This window comes from Vombatus ursinus, unplaced genomic scaffold, assembly GCF_900497805.2.
Source record: "Vombatus ursinus unplaced genomic scaffold, bare-nosed wombat genome assembly UNPS02014872.1, whole genome shotgun sequence".
Classification (NCBI taxonomy): domain Eukaryota; kingdom Metazoa; phylum Chordata; class Mammalia; order Diprotodontia; family Vombatidae; genus Vombatus; species Vombatus ursinus.
The window spans coordinates 7993449-8013793 of record NW_020954650.1 but is presented as its reverse complement, the minus strand read 5'-3'; the positions used below and the strand labels follow the sequence as shown (position 1 = coordinate 8013793).

General features: G+C 35.9%; 1 protein-coding gene across 2 annotated transcripts in view; it reads right to left on the bottom strand.

Moving 5' to 3' along the window:
* DHRSX (dehydrogenase/reductase X-linked) overlaps positions 1-20345 on the bottom strand; it is a 380969-nt gene that overhangs the window by 60240 nt on the left and 300384 nt on the right. For both annotated transcript variants that reach the window (XM_027842409.1, XM_027842410.1), the window contains exon 6: positions 4150-4357. In XM_027842409.1, the coding sequence (XP_027698210.1) occupies positions 4150-4357 (208 nt within the window). The remainder of the gene's footprint in view (positions 1-4149; positions 4358-20345) is intronic.

Sequence of the window (20345 nt, the reverse complement as noted above, 5' to 3'; positions counted from 1 at the left end):
CAAAGGTCTCATGAGTTAATCTTTCCATGCAGGTATGTAAACAGTTCAACCTTAATAAGTCTCTTAAAATTTCTTTCCTGTTTACCTCTTCATGTTCCACTTGAGTCTTGTATTTGAAAGGCAAATTTTCTATTCAGCTCTGGTCTTTTCATCAAGAATGCTTGAAAGTCCTCTACTTCACTGAATAACTACTTTTTCCCCTGAAGGATTATGCTGGGTAGGTGATTCTTGGTTGTAATCCTATCTCCTTTGCCCTCCAGAATATTATATTCCATGCCCTGTGGTCCCTTCACGTAGAAGCTGTTAAATCTTGTGTTATCCCGATTGTGTTTCCACAATACTTGAATTGTTTCTTTATGGCTGCTTGTAATATTTTCTCCTTGACCTGGGAACTCTGGAATTTGGCTACAATATTCCTAGGAGTTTTCCTTTGGGGATCTCTTTCAGGAGGAGATCAGTGGATTCTTTCAATTTTTATTTTGCCCTCTGGTTCTAAAATATCAGGGCAGTTTTCCTTGATAATTTCTTGAAAGATGATGTCTAGGCTCTTTTTTTGATCATGGCTTTCAGATAGTCCAATAATTTTTAAATTCTCTCTCCTGGATCTATTTTCCAGGTCAGTTGTTTTTTCAATGAGATATTTCACATTGTTTTCTAATTTTTCATTCTTTTGGATTTGTTTTACAGTGTCCTGATTTCTCATAAAGTCATTAGCTTCCAATTGCTCTATTCTAATTTTTAAGGAAGTATTTTCTTCAGCGAGCTTTTGGACTTCCTTTTCTATTTGGCCAGTTTTGCTTTTTAGGGCATTCTCCTCATTGGCTTTTTGGACCTCTTTAGCCATTTGGGTTAGGCTATTTTTTAAGGTGTTATTTTCTTAAGTATTTTTTTGGGTCTCCTTTAGCAAGCTGTTGACTTGTTTTTCATGATTTTCTTGCATCGCTCTCATTTCTCTTCCCAGTTTTTCCTCTACTTCTCTTACTTGCTGTTCAAAATCCTTTTTGAGCTCTTCCAAGGCCTGGGATTGATTCATATTTTTCTTGGAGGCTTTGGATGTAGGAGCTTTGACTTTGTTGTCTTCTTCTGGTCGTATATTTTGATCCTCTTTGTCACCAAAGTAAGATAATATAGTCTGACTCTTTTTGTGACGTTTGCTCATGATCCCAGCCAATTACTTGAGTCTGCTTCCAATGTGAAAAGTGTACTGTCTCAAGCTTCGGGGGTTTGTACAGCTGTTTTCAGAGATACTTATAGGGACCTGAAAATTTTCACTTCTTCCAAGGTGCTATGATAAGGAGCAAGGTGTTTCCTCTCCACCCCCACAAAAGCTCCACCACGCCAGCACTCCTCCTCACCCCAGGACCACCCCTCAGAACTGTGACCCAGATCCAGACACAGGCAGAGCAAGAGATTCCTGCTTCAGTACTGGCAAAGAGATCCCTACAATTCCCCTCTGATAAGCCACTCAATTCCCCCTCAGTCTGATAAGCCATCCCAGGGCTGCGCTCAGGACTTGCAGCTGAGACCTAGCTCCTCTCTCACAGCAGTCACAGACTTTACCTACTGACCTTCCAAGTTGTCTTTGGCGTTCATGGATTGAGAAGTCTGGAAACCACCACAGCTGCCCGCAATTCAGTCCTCTGAGGCCTGCTCCAGGTTCGCTGTGGCCTGCGCGCCCACGTCAAACTGAGCTCCTCTCCCAGCCTGGCGCAATATACCTTTCTGATCAAACATCCAGGTTGTCTTGGGCTAGAAATTTGTTTCACTCTGTCTTTTTGTGGGTTCTGCTGCTTTAGAATTTGTTTAGAGCCATTTTTTGTAGGTATTTGGAGGATTTTGGGGGAGAGCTCAAGCAAGTCACTGCTTTCACTCCACCCCTCAAGACATTCTTACAAACATTACTTTATTTGATTCTTACATATATTTCTCTGCCACACCCTTTCAACTTGAGGACTAATATACTCTTAGATAAATGAGGCCAGCTTCCATGAAATGTTTAAATTTCTAATCAGTTTTATTCTATCACTCATTGCCTAGGGGATTTTAGTGCATGAGATTTGTCTTTTTTTTTTATCTTTTTTTGGTGGTATAGGAAACTTTTTGTAAGGAAACCCTCACTATCAGTGCAGATCCCCAACCTACAGTGTAGAAACTTGCCTGAACACCAAGAGGTTAAGTGACTTACCCAGGGTCACTCAGCCAATTTCTGTTAGAGGCAGGACTTGAACCTAGATTTTCCTAACTCCAAAGTCAACACTCAATCCACTATGCCATGTCAGCGCATAAGAGAAATAGTTCTCTTGAAAGGAGAAGACAAATGTCAGTTCAAAGAGAATAGCTACTAAGTTATGAAGTAACTGAGAAAGAAGGGAGAAAGACCTATCAGAATTATCAAGTAGTTTAATGTATTTTTTTTTATTTTACTTGACTCAGAGTCAAATCTAGATAGCATCATCTAGGAATATTTAGAGATTGCCTTTATGCTCAGTATTGGTATTACAGACTATTGTTGTATGTATCAGTCTTTACCAGCGAGCAATAGTAGTAAGATACCAGATGTCAGGGAACATGATGCTATAGATTTCTGGAACCTGAACTCCATCCAGATGCAGGCCCTGCTTTGCAGTTCTTTCATTTTGCCATCAAAGTGTTTTGTTTTTCCTAAACCCTTCAATGGTCCTCAAAACAGTGCATTACCTTTGGCCAGCTACTCTAAATCTATTTTTCTGTCCACAAAAGAATACAGACATTGCTTTATGATTACAGCTATAGGAATGTTCTCTACCTTAGCGTCTTCTGTCAGAGATGAGAAACTAGAGGATATACAACAGCTAAAGTGACTAAGTGTCTGACTCACCCTTGGCACAAAAACCTACGCTCCTGTTATGTCATCTAAGTGACATCCTGTTCAGTTTCTAAATGGTCAGTGTATCATCTAAAGGACTTTGAGCACTCCTGTACCAATAAAAATCACAGGATCATGAAGAAGGTCACAGATTCTGACTTGGATAGGACCTAAAGGGTTCAATCTAGTTCAGGATCTGTATTTTGCAGATGAAGTAACTGAGGTCAGGAGAAGTGATTTGTCTAATCATTGGTATTAAGTGTCAAAGACAGGATTTGAACTCAGGTTCTCTGACCTGAAGTGCAGTAATCTTTCTGCTGGATCCTAGTTTGGCAAGCAAAATCTTGGTGCAAACTCTATTTCTCAAATCAGTTCTCTGGGTAGCTAATCCTGAAACTGCTGAACCTCATTCAGAGAGCTCAGAGAGCCCCAAAGGATCAGATAAAGAATGGATTATTTTATTCTTTGTATTTATATCCCCACTGCCTGGCATACTGTAGTAAATCCTTAACAAATGCTTGTTGACTGACTGACCAACTGATTGAAATAAGATTAAAAAACAAAGTTGCTTATATCAAAATATGTATCATCCATAGGTAAATGTCTGGGGTTCCCAGATTCACAGACAGATCACACAAAGCATAACCACATCTAGCATACATAGAGATGATGGGGTTGGGATCTGGACCCCAGAAAGGAAAAACCCTGGACTTTCCCAGGTGGCCAAATCTCTGGCATTTGCCTGAGGCTATAATCCCATCAACTGGCCTTTCATTGTGGATCCTTAACCTAGCCTAGTCCTCCACTGTCTTACCTCCCTATGGCCCCTGGCCATTTCCTGCCCTTAATCCTAGCTAGGATTGATCCATTCTTCCTTGGCCACATGGTCCAGGTCTCAGGAGTTCTGTTCACCCCAGCTTACTGGCCACTCCCATCCAGATCTCCTTAGACCCCTCCTCCAGTCACCCCAAACTACTTGGTCACTCCTAGATCCCTCTCACAGTCTTTCTGTATATAAGGTCCATCTTGTCTCCATTAAAATGCTGGGATTCTTATAATCCAGCCACTGCTCAGATTCTTATAATGTAGCCAATAGCTTACTAATGTTTAGACTCCTTAACAGTCTGCCCAATATGATGGATGTTCTAATAAACCTTGTCTTTGGCTGAAAGAAGGGTTGGGTCGAATTCTTACGGGCAGGACCCGTGTATTGTGATTTTGGGGTCCCAGGACCCCTGAACCCCTAAACCGCATCAGAGACACACATGCAAACACATACCCCCATCAATTGAATGACTGCCTACCTTGAACAAACACCAGTAAAAAAGACTCTTCACCAATTTTGTAAGCCAAAACACATGCTTGTAGAGGTCAGTGTTCACCACTCCAGGGTCTACTACGTTGGCAGTCACATGACTCCCTTCAGCTGCCAGAAGCTGTTGTAATTGATAGGAAAAAAGTACCAGGGCAAGCTTGCTTTGGGCATAGGCTCCACAAGGTGAGTAACAATGCCTGTAAATGAAAAGACAGAGGCTGTCATGAGGAAAATCAAAAGGTCAGATCATCAGTCACCTGATTACTTCACTAAAATGCACAGAAAATGAACCACATACTAAATGGATTGCTCATCACAGTTAACAAGATATTTATTTTCATGAGGTAGTTGTATGGGACAAACTTTGTTTTCTGATTAAATTGAAAGTGAACTTGTAATAACATGTAGTTGTGCATATACATACAGCTATATAGCACTTTAAGGTTGGTTTACAAAGCATTTTACAAATATTAAATAATTTTATCCTCTCAATAACCTTGGAAGGTAGGTGTTACTATCACCTCCATTTTAGAGATAAGAAAACTGAAGCAAGCAGAAGATAAATAACTTGCCTGGGGTCACATAGTTTATGTGTCTGAGGAAGGATTTGAACTCAGATCTTACTGACTCCAGCCCAAAGCTATTACCACTCACCTCAAAAGCTACCAGGTCCAATTCATACATAAAGAAAGAATGGGTATCCTGCAGACGCCAGGGCAAGAGCTGCAGGACCTAGAGGGCCACATGTGGCCTGGAGGCCTCAGGTTCCCCACCCCTGCATAACATTGAAACCCCTTGGCTAGAAGACTCCCTAACCTCCAGAAGCAATCCATTTTGTTGTAGATAACTCTAATTGTTAAGAAGATTTTCCTGAGATAAAGACTTAACTTGCCTCTTTGCAACTTTTACTCATTGTGACTTGGACAAGTACAAAGCATCTAACCCCTCTTCTGGGTGGTAGCTCTTCAAATACTTAAAGGCAGCTAAAATCCCCACACCACACCACCACCCCCACCCTACCCCTGCACTTTCCCCGTATCTGAGCAAAACTGCCCCAATTTCTTTGACCAATCTTCATGTTCAAGCTGTTATCCATTCTGTATAGCTTCTCATATGAGTACAAGCCCAGTGGGGTGGGGAGAGGGAGAATCTTGGAAAGGAGGAAGGCAAAAAAGAGCCTTTATTAATGAAACTAAAGCCAATCACCTTATAAACACAACATTTCTAGGAATAAAAGAAGCTGTTATTTGGGAAGCTAAATAAATTATCAAAGAATTTTACCAAGACTTCTGACCTGGTTGGCACCAATACACAGGCTGATTCACTAGAAAGATTACCATTATGTACTTGAAAGGAAGATGACACATGTCTTCACATAAGTGAGAAGATGAGAGGTTAAGTACAAGTCAATTTTTTGTTAACTGTGGATTGTCTTTGTTAAGACCCAACCATAAGAGGAATGTCTCTCTGCAACCACTGCAGAATTAAGGAGTCCTTGTGTTAGATATGCTATCATTTATCCCCTATCATTTAGATACCCTATTATTTACTTAATAAGAAACCTATATATAAATGTTCCCATTGACTTTTTTCCTGTGTCAGAAAACTTTCTTAGAATTGTTTCATCTCTTATTCCATTTTAATATCTGGTTTGGGATATTTTAGGTGATAGACTAAATCACCCTTATAAAGGAACACAAGGCTTGTGGCAAATATTCTCTTTGTGAAAACATATATCCCCATTTTAGAAATTTAGCTTTTAGGAACTCCTACTGCATATTTTGACAACCACTGAAAATAAGAAAAGCCTTCTTTTTCTATCAGATGTAATGAGGAAGGAAAACATTTAAACATTCAGAATTTTTCTAGCTCATTTTCTGTATTTGAGTCTCAAATCAATCACTGTCTTTTTATTCCTCAGTTAGAAAGTGTCTTTTTTTTTTTTTTTTAAATATATATACAACAGTGATTGGTAGATCCCCTCACCTCCCGGCCCAGTTCTTCCATCTGTTTCTCAGTTCTCTGGCTGAGTTCTGTTACATCCCAGAATGTAGCTGATGTCCCAGCTATGATAAGTTTCTGCCTTTTGGTTTTCCATGGCACTGAGGGGTTACAGTTGAGTTCTGCTGCAAACCCAAGTGTTGACATGTGCAGCCCTGGGCAGGTCTGATAGGTGATAGAGGAGGCAGCTGAGTGAACACATTAGGGGTTAGGGATCAGCCTTCTCTGCTGTTAGTTCATCTTGTTATTACCTTGTTAGGGTTCTTGGTATCTAAGACCTTGTAGGCAGCTGAGATCTCCCATGCACACTTTCTATTTTAGAGAGATCTGAGAGATTGTTAGGTCAGAGTAAATGTGCAGTCCTCCATCATATTGGTCATGTAACCCAGCAGCATCATAAGCACTTATTTTGTAACCTGTCACTATTATTTACACTCTGAATGATTGGATCCAATGCACCTCATACTTTGTGGGTGGTTTCACTCTTCACTGTTTGTGTATATAGAAGCAGCTACATGTTTTTGTTTTTGCAGAGAAAATCAGCAAATTCATGAATTAGGGTTAAGTTCTATTTACAGTTCTATTGTAAAGGATAATAATTTAACACAGATTCTATGTTTAATGACAGGTGTCAACATGAACAAACATTGAATAAGACTTGAGAAATTTGAATACTAGTCACTACTGGCTTCAATAATGACACAGCAGTGTAAAGAGTATCCTAACCTTTGAATTTATTATTTTTTCTTCCTGACTTCAGACTCTGAATATTCCCTATTGGCCTACATTTGGTCTTTATCCGTGATATAGATCTACATATGAAAACACAAAAACAGTCTCTTTCTGGCTTCTAATTTGCTTTCTATAAAAAATAAAATTGTATGCTGCTTTGTTGTTCATCCTTTGTTTTCGAGAAAACCAATGACATCATGAGGTAATGTCTTAACTTCTGTGTGAACTGGATTTAAGTGAGGCAGAGTTGCATAGAATGGGCAGAGGAGAACAATACTAAGTGAAGAGAGAAAAGGGAAATATCAGAACTTTTACCATCATGCTTATATAAATATACATATTCATAATCCCAATGTAACAAACTCCATAGGATATCCAAATTATTTTCCTGTAGTGGCATTTTTATATCAAATACTGGCTAGAAATAAAATTTCTACTGTATAGGATACAAGTATGAAACAGTTGATGTCTTAACCTCCCTACAGTGAATTAATTAATAAGGCAACAGTTCTTTGATTCTTTCTAATTTGGGGATTTGTTTTTGTACTGTTGACTCATTTTGGTGATTTTTTCCCCCTCCTTATATCAGATGGTTAGGAAAGTTAAGGTAGTGAAGAATTAGGAGAGTTAAAAGAATACTTATTATTTGAAATTATAATGGAAAGGAAAAAAAAAATCTGGAGTTCAACTACAGCTCAGGTTAATTCATATCTTATTCTTTCTTGGCACAGAACAAAATAATATTGCCTCTTTATGGTTTAATTGCTCTTTACAGTTTTCAAAGCTATTGCAACAGCCTTATCTTATTTAATCCTCACAATAACCTTGTAAGATAGCGAGGAAATCTGTATTATCCCCATTTTTTAAGCAAAGAAACTGAGGCTCAGAGAAATTAGCTGACTTGCCCATAATCACATAACTAACGTGGGCTTCTGACTCTTAGTCCAATGACCTTTTCATTATGTAATGCCTCACTCCTGAATTTATTAGAAACAAAGATTAGAGAAAACATCTGTTATCCAAGATTATTTTATTGTATACAAAATCAACAAAGCACTATTGCTATAGAACACACATCAGGTCACAATGTTAACTGGTTTATTCTCAGTAATGGTTTTAACTATGAGGCTTTATTTAGACATATCTATCTCTCTTTATATAATATACAAACATACACACAGATGCATAAACATCATATTTATATATGTTGGCTAAAAAAATGTGACTTTAAATGCTGTTCCTCTAAGTCATCAGTTAGTTCAATTGTCAGATTTTCTTTTTTTTTAAAACCAAGGTAATATTTTTTTGAAAATTGGCAATGTTAGGTCAATAAGTATTTATTAAGGACCTACTATATGTCAGGCATTGTTATAATCATTAGAGATTCAAAGAAAGACAAAAATAGTCCCTTATCCTCAATAAGGCACTTAAATTTGAGGAAACTTAGACAAAAAGACTCATCAGATATCTAACTCATTCCTTTTTTCCTACTGACATATAGCAGTGGACAACTACCAGAAGGCACCTGTGGCATAATACTGATCATCTCTTGATTTCTTATTATCTTTAAGAAGTGGCTTAGTTTTCAATTTAGTTTGAATGAAGTCAAAGTTAGAGTTTTATTAGTTATTAAATCAACTTTAATTGCATTGTGTATAGTCCAAACACAAATATGTCTCTTTTCATCACCATGTTACAGATCCAATATACCTTCCATTATTTTAGGCTTATAGAAAATTTAATTTAACACCCTTCACAACTGATGTCCTCTTTCTAGTCCCATAATTGCTTCATTCATCTATATTACTTTATGTTGGGTAAAAGTTGAAGTCTATGCAAGGTTATAAACAGAAAGTTAAGAAAGATGTCCAAAAGACAACATGAATTATATCACAAGGAGTTACAAACTTTTATGATATCTTTCATTACCTAGTATTAGTTTTATGTATATATAGGTAGGCATATATTAATAATGATATGTTAGTATAGCACTCACAGTGTATAAGAAAGGATCCCACTTTAAAACCTGCATATAACTATATTTCAATTCATATACAGAGAGATGTAAATAAATTTTAAAATTTACCATTCCCCTGGTGATCAGATTGATTCACCTAAAAAGGCACAATGGAAGTTAAATCAATTAAAGCATATTTTTTGCTAGTTGCTTTTCATAATTACTTGTTAAGTAAGCTTTCACTCTAATGGGTCAGATAGTAGCTCAACAGATATGGTACTGGGCCTGGAATCAGGAAGACTTGAGTTCAAATCCAGCTTCAAAAACTTAATAGCTCTGAAACTCTAGGCAAGATACCTGATATTATCTATCTGTTTCAGTTTCCTAAACTGTAAAATGGGAATAATAATAACATCTATCTCCCAAGGTCATTGTATGGTTCAAATAAGAAAATATTTGTAAAGCACTTAGTATAGTGGCTGGCACCCAGTGGTGCTATATGAATGATTGTTTCCTTCCTTCCTTTTTTCAGGGAAATTTTTTTTTTATTTGAACAAATGAATATCTGCTCAAGGATATGAATAGATTTAGATGTAATTATAAAGTAATACAGCTTATAATCTTGTGCCATTCAATATTTTAAAACACCCATACATTCAAGAAATCATAGCAACTTCATTTCTGGAAGATAATCCAATATCTTACAAGCTAGGGTTATTTGCAGTCATAGCCAGAGAACAACATTAAACAATGGGTTCAAGAGATCAAAAGAAGGGAAAACGTTTTCCAAAAAGCCAAAATAGAGATAATATTGATTGACCATGAGTAATGACTGGGGCTTGCAGAACCCCCTAAAAATGGCTAGAAAAGGAAAGCTAAAATCTTTATAAATACTGTATTGATAAGACATCTGTCATGCATCTGCTAATAATAAAAATAATGATATGGTACTATAGAAAAATTCAAATGAGTATTTGAATATTCTTAAGGAGCATTTATTCTAAGTCCTCCATGATCCTATGTCACTTGTAGCAATAGGAATATCAATGCCAAAATGTAACACTGAAAACACAAATACAATGAAGAGTACACTTCAGAAAGATACTATTTATCTGTTTACTGTGGAATATTTTTCCACCAGAAGATCACAACTTTATTGAATTGTATACCTAAGAACTCCTGAAAGTAATTCTTTTTTTTAAAATTAATTTATGTATTTTTAGTTTTCAACATTCCCTTCCACAAGATTTTGAGTTTCAAATTTTCTCCCCATCTCGTCCCTCTCCCCACACCAAGATGGCACGCATTCTGAATACCCCTTCCCCTAATCTACCCTCCCTTCTATCCCTCCCCCCTTCTCTTATCTCCTTCCCCTTCAATTTTCCTGTAGGGCACAATAGATTTCTATATCCCATTTCTTGTATATCTTATTTCCCAGTTGCATGTGAAAACAATTTTTTTTAACTTTTTTTAAAAAACTTTTGTTTTTAAAACTTTGGATTCCAAATTTTCTCCCTTCCTCCCTCTCCACCCATCCTCATTGAGATAGCAAGCAACTCATACAGGTTATACATGTGTAGTCATGCAAAACACTTCCATAGTAGTCATGTTGTGAAAAACTAAGTATATTTCCCTTAATCCTATCCCGCCTTCCATTTATTCTGTTCTCTTTTTTGACCCTGTCTCTCCTTAGGAGTGTTTGCTTCTGATTACCTCCTCCCCCAATCTGTCCTCCCCTCTATCATCCTCTTCCTCCCTTGTCTCCTTCCCCCCCTATTTTCCTGTAGGGTAAGATAGATTTCCAGACCAAATTGAGTGTGTATGTTATTCTCTCCTTAAGTCAAATCTGATGAGAATAAGATTCACTCATTCCCTTTCACCTTCCCCTGTTTTCCTTCCACTGTAAAAGCCTTTTCTTGTCTGTTTTATGTGATATAATTTACCCCATTCTACCTCTCCTTTTCTTCTTCTCCCAGTACAATCCTCTCTCACCCCTTAATTTTATTCTCCAGATATCACCCCTTCATCTTCAACTCACCCTGTGCCCTCTATCTATCTATCTATCTATCTATCTATATACATGCATAATTTTTTTCCCCTCCAACTAATCTAATACTGAGAAAGGACTCAAATATCATCTCCTGAAAGTAATTCTACCCTATCTCAAAGTAATACTCTTTAACCAGGAATTTTAAAAGGCTGTTCAAAAAGTAATTTTTATCTTAATTCAATATATGGGAAAATGGAGATAAAGACTTCTGTTAGCTACTCTTTAAATGTTTTCGATGATAAAATTGCTGAGCAGTATAAATAGAAGAGGGGCCGAAGACATTGAGAGAAGGCTCAAGTAACAAGTAATAAGTAACAAGGAATATGGTTATTTCCTTCAGCACTAACTTTAGTGAGCAAAATGAGTAATAGTTATGGTTTACGAAAGTTAATAAAAATAACATGAAGTATCTGACTAGAAAATAAAAGCTACATGGTTCATAACTACAGTATTGATAGCACATCTATTCATGTATCTACTCTATAATAATAATAATAATAATAACTGACATTTAACAGATACTTTAAGGGTTAAAAGGCAATTAATTCTCAAAACACTGAGTTATATAGTGCAAATATTATCGCTATTTTGATAGATTTTATTGATATATTTTGTTTTCATATAACTAGGGATAAATGTTGCACATTTGACTCACCAAAAATACAAATACACACTTTTAAGTTCCATCTGCATTATCAGCATTTTCCTCATCACCTTCTTGAGTCTAGACGATCAATAAAACAATAAATCAAGCACTGATTTGTAGCCTTTGCTGACTTCCAAGGTATAAATGCTCGAACTGAAAATTTAACAATCAGCTCTCAGGAGTCAATTACAAACTGGCTTCAACTCACTCTTGCATATTACCCTCATTTCTCCTGTATCCCTCCCTGAGATCCATAGTTTATTAAAAAAAAAAAACTGTTGAAAAGGGAAAGAAATGTTTAGCAAATCAATTAACACGTTGAAAAAGTCTCATGCTATACACAATGTTACACACCTGTGGTCTTCTACATCTACAAAGAAGTGAAGTGAAATATTTTTCCCTATGTCTTCTCTGGGGCCATCCATTTGATTAGGGGTTCTTTAACTGTAGTCCATGTATTCCTTAGAGGTTTATGGATAGATTTCAAGGGTTTATGAACTTGAATGGGAAAAAATACATCTTAATTTTAACTAACCCTCTTAATGAAATTTAGCATTTCCTTTAATTATGAACGTAGGTAACGTAGATAGTAACCCATAAAAATCACGGATATTTTCATAACATATTACAGTTGTTGCTATACTTATTAGCTAGATTGCACATGATCCCAGACTCTTTTTGTAAAAATTTATTTGCTTTCAGTTTTCAACGTTCACTTCCATAAGATTTTGAGTTCCAAATTTTCTCTCCATCTCTCCCATTCTTCCACCCCAAGATTGTTGTATCAGTTCATATACATATACATATACATTCATATTGAACCTATTTTCACATTAGTCATGTTATAAAGAAGAATTAGAATGAATGGGAGAAAACACGATAAAGAAGAAACAAACAAAAAGAAAGAAAAAAGACAGCAAACAATATGCATTCAGACTCTATAGTTCTTTTTCTGCATGTGTACATCATTTTCCATCATGAGTGGTTTGGAGTTGTCTTAGATCCTTGCATTGCTAAGAAGAGATGAGTCTATCAAAGTTAGTCATTGCACATTGTGGCTGTTACTGTGTACAATGTTCTCTTGGTTCTGCTCACTTCACTCAGCATCACTTCATTCAAGTCTTTCCATGTTTTTCTGAAGTCTACTTGCTCATCATTTCTTATAGCACAACAATATTCCATTACATTCATATCCCACAACTTGTTCAGCCATTCCCCAATTGATGGACATCCCTCAATTTCCAATTCTTTGCCACCACAAAAAGAGCTGCTATAAATACTTTCATACATGTGGGTCCTTTTCCCATTTTTATGATCTCTTTGGGATATAGCCCTAGAGGTGGTATTGCTGGGTAAAAGGGGATGCACATTTTTATAGCCCTTTGAGCATAGTTCCAAATTTCTCTCCAGAATGGTTGGATCAGTGCACAACTCCACCAACAATGCATTAGTGTTCCAATTTTCCCATATCTCCAATATTTGTCATTTTCCTGTTTTTTCATATTACTCAATCTGCTAGGTGTGATGTGGTACCTCAGAGTTGTTTTGATTTGCATTTCTCTAATCATTAGTGATTTAGAGCATTTTTTCATGACTATAGGTAGCTTATTTCTTCCTCTGAAAATTGCCTGTTTATATCCTTTGACTATTTATCCATTGGGGAATGACTTGTATTCTTACAAATTTGACTCAGTTCTCTATATATTTCAGAAATGAGACCTTTATCAGAGACACTTGTTGTAAAAAATTCTTTCCCAGTTTTCCACTTCCCTCCTAGTCTTGGTTGCATTGGCTTTGTTTGTGCAAAAACTTTTCAATTTGATATAATCAAAATTATCCATTTTGCATTTCATAATGTTCTCTATCTCTTGTTTGGTCATGAATTCTTCTGTTCTCCATAAATCTGACAGGTAAACTATTCCTTGCTCTTCCAGTTTGCTTTTAATATCAGTCTTTATATCTAAATCATGTACCCATTCTGATTTTATTGTTGGTCGATAGCTAGTTTCTGCCATACTATTTTCCAGTTTTCCCGGCAGTTTTTGTCAAATAGTGAGTTCTTATCCAGTCTTAGATTCCTGTGATGCAGTAGGCCATAAGTTTTAGCAGACTTCCAAAAGAGTCTATGATATCAAAAACAAACAAATAAAAAGATAAGAACCCATACTTTAGACTGTTTTAGTTCATCCAAATGGTAGAAAGTGAAATTTGAGGAGGAAAAAATTAAAAATGGGTTCATTTTGTTCCCTGTTTCCTATTGTTCTAGAGTGATTATTACAATCCAGAATTGATAATTTACTGAAAAACTGTTTTAATGTTTTTCTTTTATGTAAAATATTACCTTTCTACTTTTACTTTTCTACACTGATCAGAATAGGAACTGACAACTAGGACCTGAAGATTCTCCCCAGTTTCTATTTGGCAAAACACATAAATGTTTCGAGTCTATGACACCATAGTAGTAATTGAGCTAACCTGGGCTTATGGTGTGGATTTTCCAAAATGATGTTTGAATATTTCATATACTAAAACTCTGATCACCTAGATCTGCCCTGGGGTGGGGAGGAGGTGGAGTGGAGGAGAATTAGCAAGTATTCATGAAGCTTTAGGCTATTTTGTGGTCAGTTTCTGTCTTCTTTATTAAAACTGTCATATGATAGTGCTATCATGCTGTGGTTTTTAATGAAATACCACATGCAAAAAACCAGCATTAGACCAAGATCCTTCCAATTTTCAGGCTTACAAAACACAACAGCTATGTTCCACTAAAGGTGAAAGAAATGCCTTGTAGCTTTATTTATTTCTAGGTATAATGTAGCGTTTTCCTCCAGGTTTATTTGTTACCCCCCACATGACCAAAGAACAAGGGCAGGGATCCCCACAGAGTTTTTGGCAGGAGGATGTTATAGGACTTGTTTTGGGGAGTTCTGTATGTACACAGATTGAAGAGATTAATAGAAATGTTTTTGTAGAACTCAGAGCATAAGTTACTTCAATTTACTGAAGGTATGACTTTGTTGTTTTCTTTATCAAAAGAATATATTCAGGTAATTATCAAAAAGGAGAATGTGTGAGCTTTTTTCTGGGTATATGTTAAATAGAGAAGTGCTGTGACACAGTAGACAGAGCTGACCTCAGAATTAGAACAATCTGTGTTTATGCTGTCTTTGACATGCAGTGGATACATTGGCTATGTGATCCTGGTTAAGGTACTAAACATCTCAGTGCTGCAGGCAATTCTTCATAATCTGAAGTTTCACAACAGTTGCCTGTTTACATTGGGACAGGAAGCTTCCCTAACAAATATTTCCCATAACATTGAAATCACAGGCCTGGACTTTATGTATCTCTATCTATACCATTTGCAGCTATATCTAATTTATCTATCTCTATATCATCTATACTTATGCCTATATCACCTATATCTATTTCTATATCATCTATGGTAGTTAGGTCATGCATTGGATAGAGCACTGGGGCTGGAATCGAGAAGACCTGAATTCGAATCTGGCCTCTGACACTGACTTAGCTGGGTGATCTTGGGCAAGTCACTTAACCCTGTTTGTCTCAATTTCTTCATCTGCAAAATGAGCTGGAAAAGCAATGGCAAACCACTCCAGTATCCTTGCCAAGAAAACACCAAATAAGGTCATGAAAAGTAGGACAGACTGAAATGACTAAACAACAGCAACATATCACCTATACTATGTCATCTCTATGTGTACCTATGTAATGATCTAATCTATTTCTATCCCTATATCATCTAAATCTCTAATCTATATGTATTTATTTATACATGTATATATAAACATTACCTGCATACACACATATATGCATTGTATGTATACACATGTTACTTGTTTGTGTATAAATATAAATACACACTGCATATATATCTATATCTCCACAATATAAATATATATATACATATTTATGTGCATGTACTATAAGACACAATAGGGAAGCAATAACTTCCCATAAATTGGGAAATTCTTGGTATAGTGCACTAGCACAACAAATTTTATGTTGAACTGTCGAAGTTACTTGGTAGAAAATTTGGAACAGAAAAATCTCAGAGAGATTTAAATCAAAGGGAGTGTGGGTAAGATTACTAAGGTAGTTCATAAACATGTTCAGGGTTAACAATCTAATTGGATTCTCAGAGGAGTTTATTTAGACTGATTGCAAAAACAGACTTGTTTTTCAATGATGAAATGACTCATTATGTTAATATAAATATAGGTGCAATGTATAGAACAAAGTGCTGAGAGTCTTAAGAGCACTACAAATGAAAATCATACCAATATAAATTCCCCATTGGGAGCAAGAATGGACTAGAGTACAGAGAGAATTACTCAGAGGTTTATATAGAGAAAGTATTACATTGAGGCTAAAGAAGAAAGAATGGGACCAAAGATGATTCTACCATATTTATTAAGGATTACAAAGGAAATATAAGAACTGACAAAGAGAATTTGTTCTGAAGCTAGTTTTTAAAAAAAAAGGTATATAACAACAAATGAGCCATCCCAAAGTCATTAGTAGTGAAGTGGGGAGATGGAGAGAAACAGCAGTCTCCTAATTAATGAGGAGTTGAATGAAATTAATGCCTTATCCAAATGACCTCAGGCTCTTAAAATTACATTGTAAATTCACTGATTTTCTAATTAATGGCAAAAGGCAAGACAAAACCCATGAAAAAAAAATAACCATTTACATTAAAGCTCCAATCCTCTTAGATGTCTCGCCATAGCATTTCAAGGAGTAATCTCAAATAAAATTGGAGATAAAAATTAAAGTTAGTTTTTAAATCTACTTTCAAAATTAGATTTAAAAGGTGAAAGAAAAAGATTATATAGCCCCATTTTCAGCATTTAAGATATCACTTTTAATAACTGACTAAAGAATTAGTAATCGAATTACAAATTTGTAGATACTTAAATTCTTGACCCTTTGGACTCTTACCTGCATTAACTAAATGTAGTGGAGTATGCAACAATTAATTGTCTGTGTTATGACAATTGGCCATGACAGTCTTTATTAAAACTATAAAGCTTTTTTCACGCAACGATACAACTCTAGTATAATAAGGTTACCATTAAGAGCTAGATATGATAACTAACATTTATATAGTGATTTAAAGTTATTAAGCCTTAAAACAAAGCCCCGCCCCCAAAAGCCTCATCTCCAACGGACTTTCACAATCACGCCACAGAAACCTCTTCACCCTGGAAGCTCATTCCACTCCTGGACTACTTTTCACATTAGAAATACTCAGCCATCCCCAGAAGCTATTCTCTCTCTCTTTTTGGCTGGTTTCTCCTAGACCATCCACTTTAAGAAAAAAAGAGGCCCAGGCCAATGGTGTCTTCATTTCTCTCCAGGTTGTACTGCTGACTTTCTGCCCTAGGATTTTTTCCTACTACACCCTCCCTCCCTTTTTCATGCACTGGATTTTCTCGTCAGAATTCGAGGTCTTTGAGAGCTCGGATTGCCTTTCTTTCTGCTGGTATTTAGAATCTCTGGAATTTGGGTGTATAGGTTCTTTTTCTTTTTTCTGTTTTATCTTTGTTAGGTTTAAGGATCAGTTCCATATTTATCCCATACAAAGGACAAAGTAGTATGACAGCTTTCTTTATTTAAATATTTGATAAAATTCACTTGTGAATAGAGTTAGGCATTAAGTTAGTGACATGTTTGTTACACAGCAATTTCTTAATAACCTGTTTATTGTTTCCTCTTGAAACTGGCATGTTAGTTATTTCTAAATGTAAGTTTATAAAACATACCCTGTCTTCCCAATACAACACAGTGCTTAATTAAGACTTTAGTTTCTCTCTAGGATTGCTTATCTCTTTTAAGTTCTCTGAGACCCACCCCCACTTGTCATTATTTGTAATGAACACAAGCAGTTCTTTATCTATTCATTCTCCCTAGTCCTACTTGATTTTACCTTCTTTAAACTTCAAGGGTGTCATCCAGTAGTTAAACAAAATAATGTTATTATTTTTTAATGCTTTCTTGTTGAATTAAAGATAGCACAGTAGGTTGGAATAAGGAAGGCCTGGGTTCAGATCCTCTGCCAAATAGTGACTTCTTGACCTTGGACAAGTTACTTAACTTCTTAATTTCCTACAAAGTTCTTTAAGACTACCAGTTGCAGAGTAGGTGCCTATCTGCATTAGCAGAGAGTTTTCTCCTTGGAATTTCCTTATATCAATGAAATTACTGGTGGTTTTAAATATAGTAACTATTAAACAAAAACTAGTTAATCACCAGGGGCAGCTAAGTGTCTCAGTGGATAGAACACTTGGGCCTGTAGTAAGGAAGACCTGAGTTCAAATGTAGCATTAGAAACTTATTAGCTGTATGACCCTGGGCAAGTCAGTTAACCACGTTTGCCTCAGGTTCCTCATCTGTAAAATAAGCTAGAGAAGGAAATGGCAAACCATTCCAATATGTTTGCCAAGAAAACCCCAAATGGAGTCACGAAGAGTGGGACACAACTGAACAACAACTTGATCATCACTGTAAATGATCTCTTAATTTAAGTACTTATTTTGAAAACCCAAATTACTTGTGGTCCTTCCAACCCGTACAACTTTCAAAGAGCTTGGATGTGCTTATTTATATTCCATGCCAAAAGTTCCACTGAGGTTTAATTAGTTCTTTATGAATTGCTCAAAGCTACCTTGGTTTCTTAATATCTTTTATTTTAAAAAGAATTCTCAATTTTCCAGGAAACTGATCTAGGGAGTAAGTCCTATGTTCCTTAATATTTTATGTCATATTCTAGCATCTTCTGTTTTCTTCTCATCTTTGCAGAAAAATAACATGATATTTAAATTGGCAGCTTTTTTTTTAAACAAGTGATGCCTCTCATTCTAATTAATTGCTTATAGAATTATTTCCTTGTCATAGTAATATTGAAGTTTGAGAACAATGCATCCTGATGAGTTGAATTTTGAATATTTTCCTTTGTAGCATCTTGTGATTTCAGTTCACTTGAAATATGTCCCTCATTTTAAAAATTTCTGAAAAATTTTCTTGAACAACTTTTAAAAACTAAGTACTCAGATTCTTTTCTTCACATTTTTTGGAGGTATAATACTTACTCAGATCCCTCTTTTTTATCTGCCTTCCAGATATTCCATTTTGTCACCAATATTTTATAAAACTATTTTAGTTGAGTTCCTAGGTTTATTTTTCTACTTTCATAGTCTCCTCTACCATTTTATAACATGGCAAAATAACTCAACTTTTCTTTGACATGTTAGTATGGTGCAGCTGAAATAGTGCTGTGTTTGGATTCTGTGGACCTGGTTCTACAACCTATGTAATCTTGAGAAAGGCATTTCACTTCTCAGGGGGTCCTCAATTTTCTTATCTGTAAAATGTTATTTTTACTAAATAGCATTTAAGGTGTCTTACTGCTCTAAATCCATGACCCTCTACTCCATGACAATTTCTAATTTGCTGAGTTTCATCAACGTCTTGTCCTAAGATTCCTTAGGTACACTGAATTCTTAATTTTTCTTACAATGGTTTTGATTATTCCATTTCTATCATTAATCTTTTCATTGTATTTATTATTAATTTTTGTTTCATCTTGAGAAAATTCTGATTTCGTTTCTGTTGTTTCTCCTGTTACTGTACACACACACACACACACACACACACACACACACACACACACACATATATTTTGATACTTTTGCCTCTGCTCCCATTATTCAATGCAGACATAAAGACAGAGACATACTACATATGTACATGTATACATACGTATTATCAAATAAGATAATACTGGTAACAAGTTTAGCACAATGTCTGGCACATAATAGACAATAAATGCTTGTTTCCTTCTCTCCATATATTGATCTCGTTATTTTTCTTTTCAGGATTTCTGGCAGTTTGCTTCTTTTGGCTGTCTCCATTGAGAGTTCTGAAGAGAATGTCAAAGTGGTGGACTTCCATCTGACCTACTACTCTGCCATATTCCCTTAAGCATTATTTTGTATTAGAGTTATGTGTGATGTACCCTTATGAGAATTTAAGGTTCAGGAGGGAAAGAACTGTAACACATCTCTTCGCCCACCCTCTTCCCATCTCCTGAATGTGGAAGTTCCTAAAAGGAACTTTGGTACCCTTTATTTCCTTCTCTACGTATTACCTCCCTTTGCAAAATCAATCATTCCTATAGTTTCAAATACCAGCTCTAATGCAGATGAATACCAAATTTATATAATCAGTTTTGACCTCTCTTATGAATAGTAGGACTGCATCCATAATTGCTAACAATCCAACTTCAACAAGCTGTTCAAACAACACCTCAAACTCAACAGGCCCAAATACCAAGATCATCATCTTCCCACCTAAAACTATTCATCTTCCTGAATTCAATATTGTTTGCAATGCTACCCATCATCTCAGCCCATTTTTGTAAACATAAAATAATCTTTGATTTTTCTTTGACCTATGACTCTTATTTCTAATCAGTCATCAGTCATCAAGTAATATAGATTATACCTCTGTAATATCTCTCCTCTCTCTTCCAATTTCCAACATCCTAGTAGAGGATACTCAATTTAAAATACCTAAGTCTTCTAAAAGTGCTTCCTACCTTTAGTCTTTGAAGCAGCTATAATCCCTATCTCATAACAGAGGCAGAAAAATCTTTCTTATGTTTGATCTGCTTGCTTGTGACACTGCTTCTCACAAACCTTCAATAGCTCCCTACTGCCTCTACGGCAAAATTTAAGCTCCTCTGCCTACCATTAAAAGTCTTTCATAAGTTGA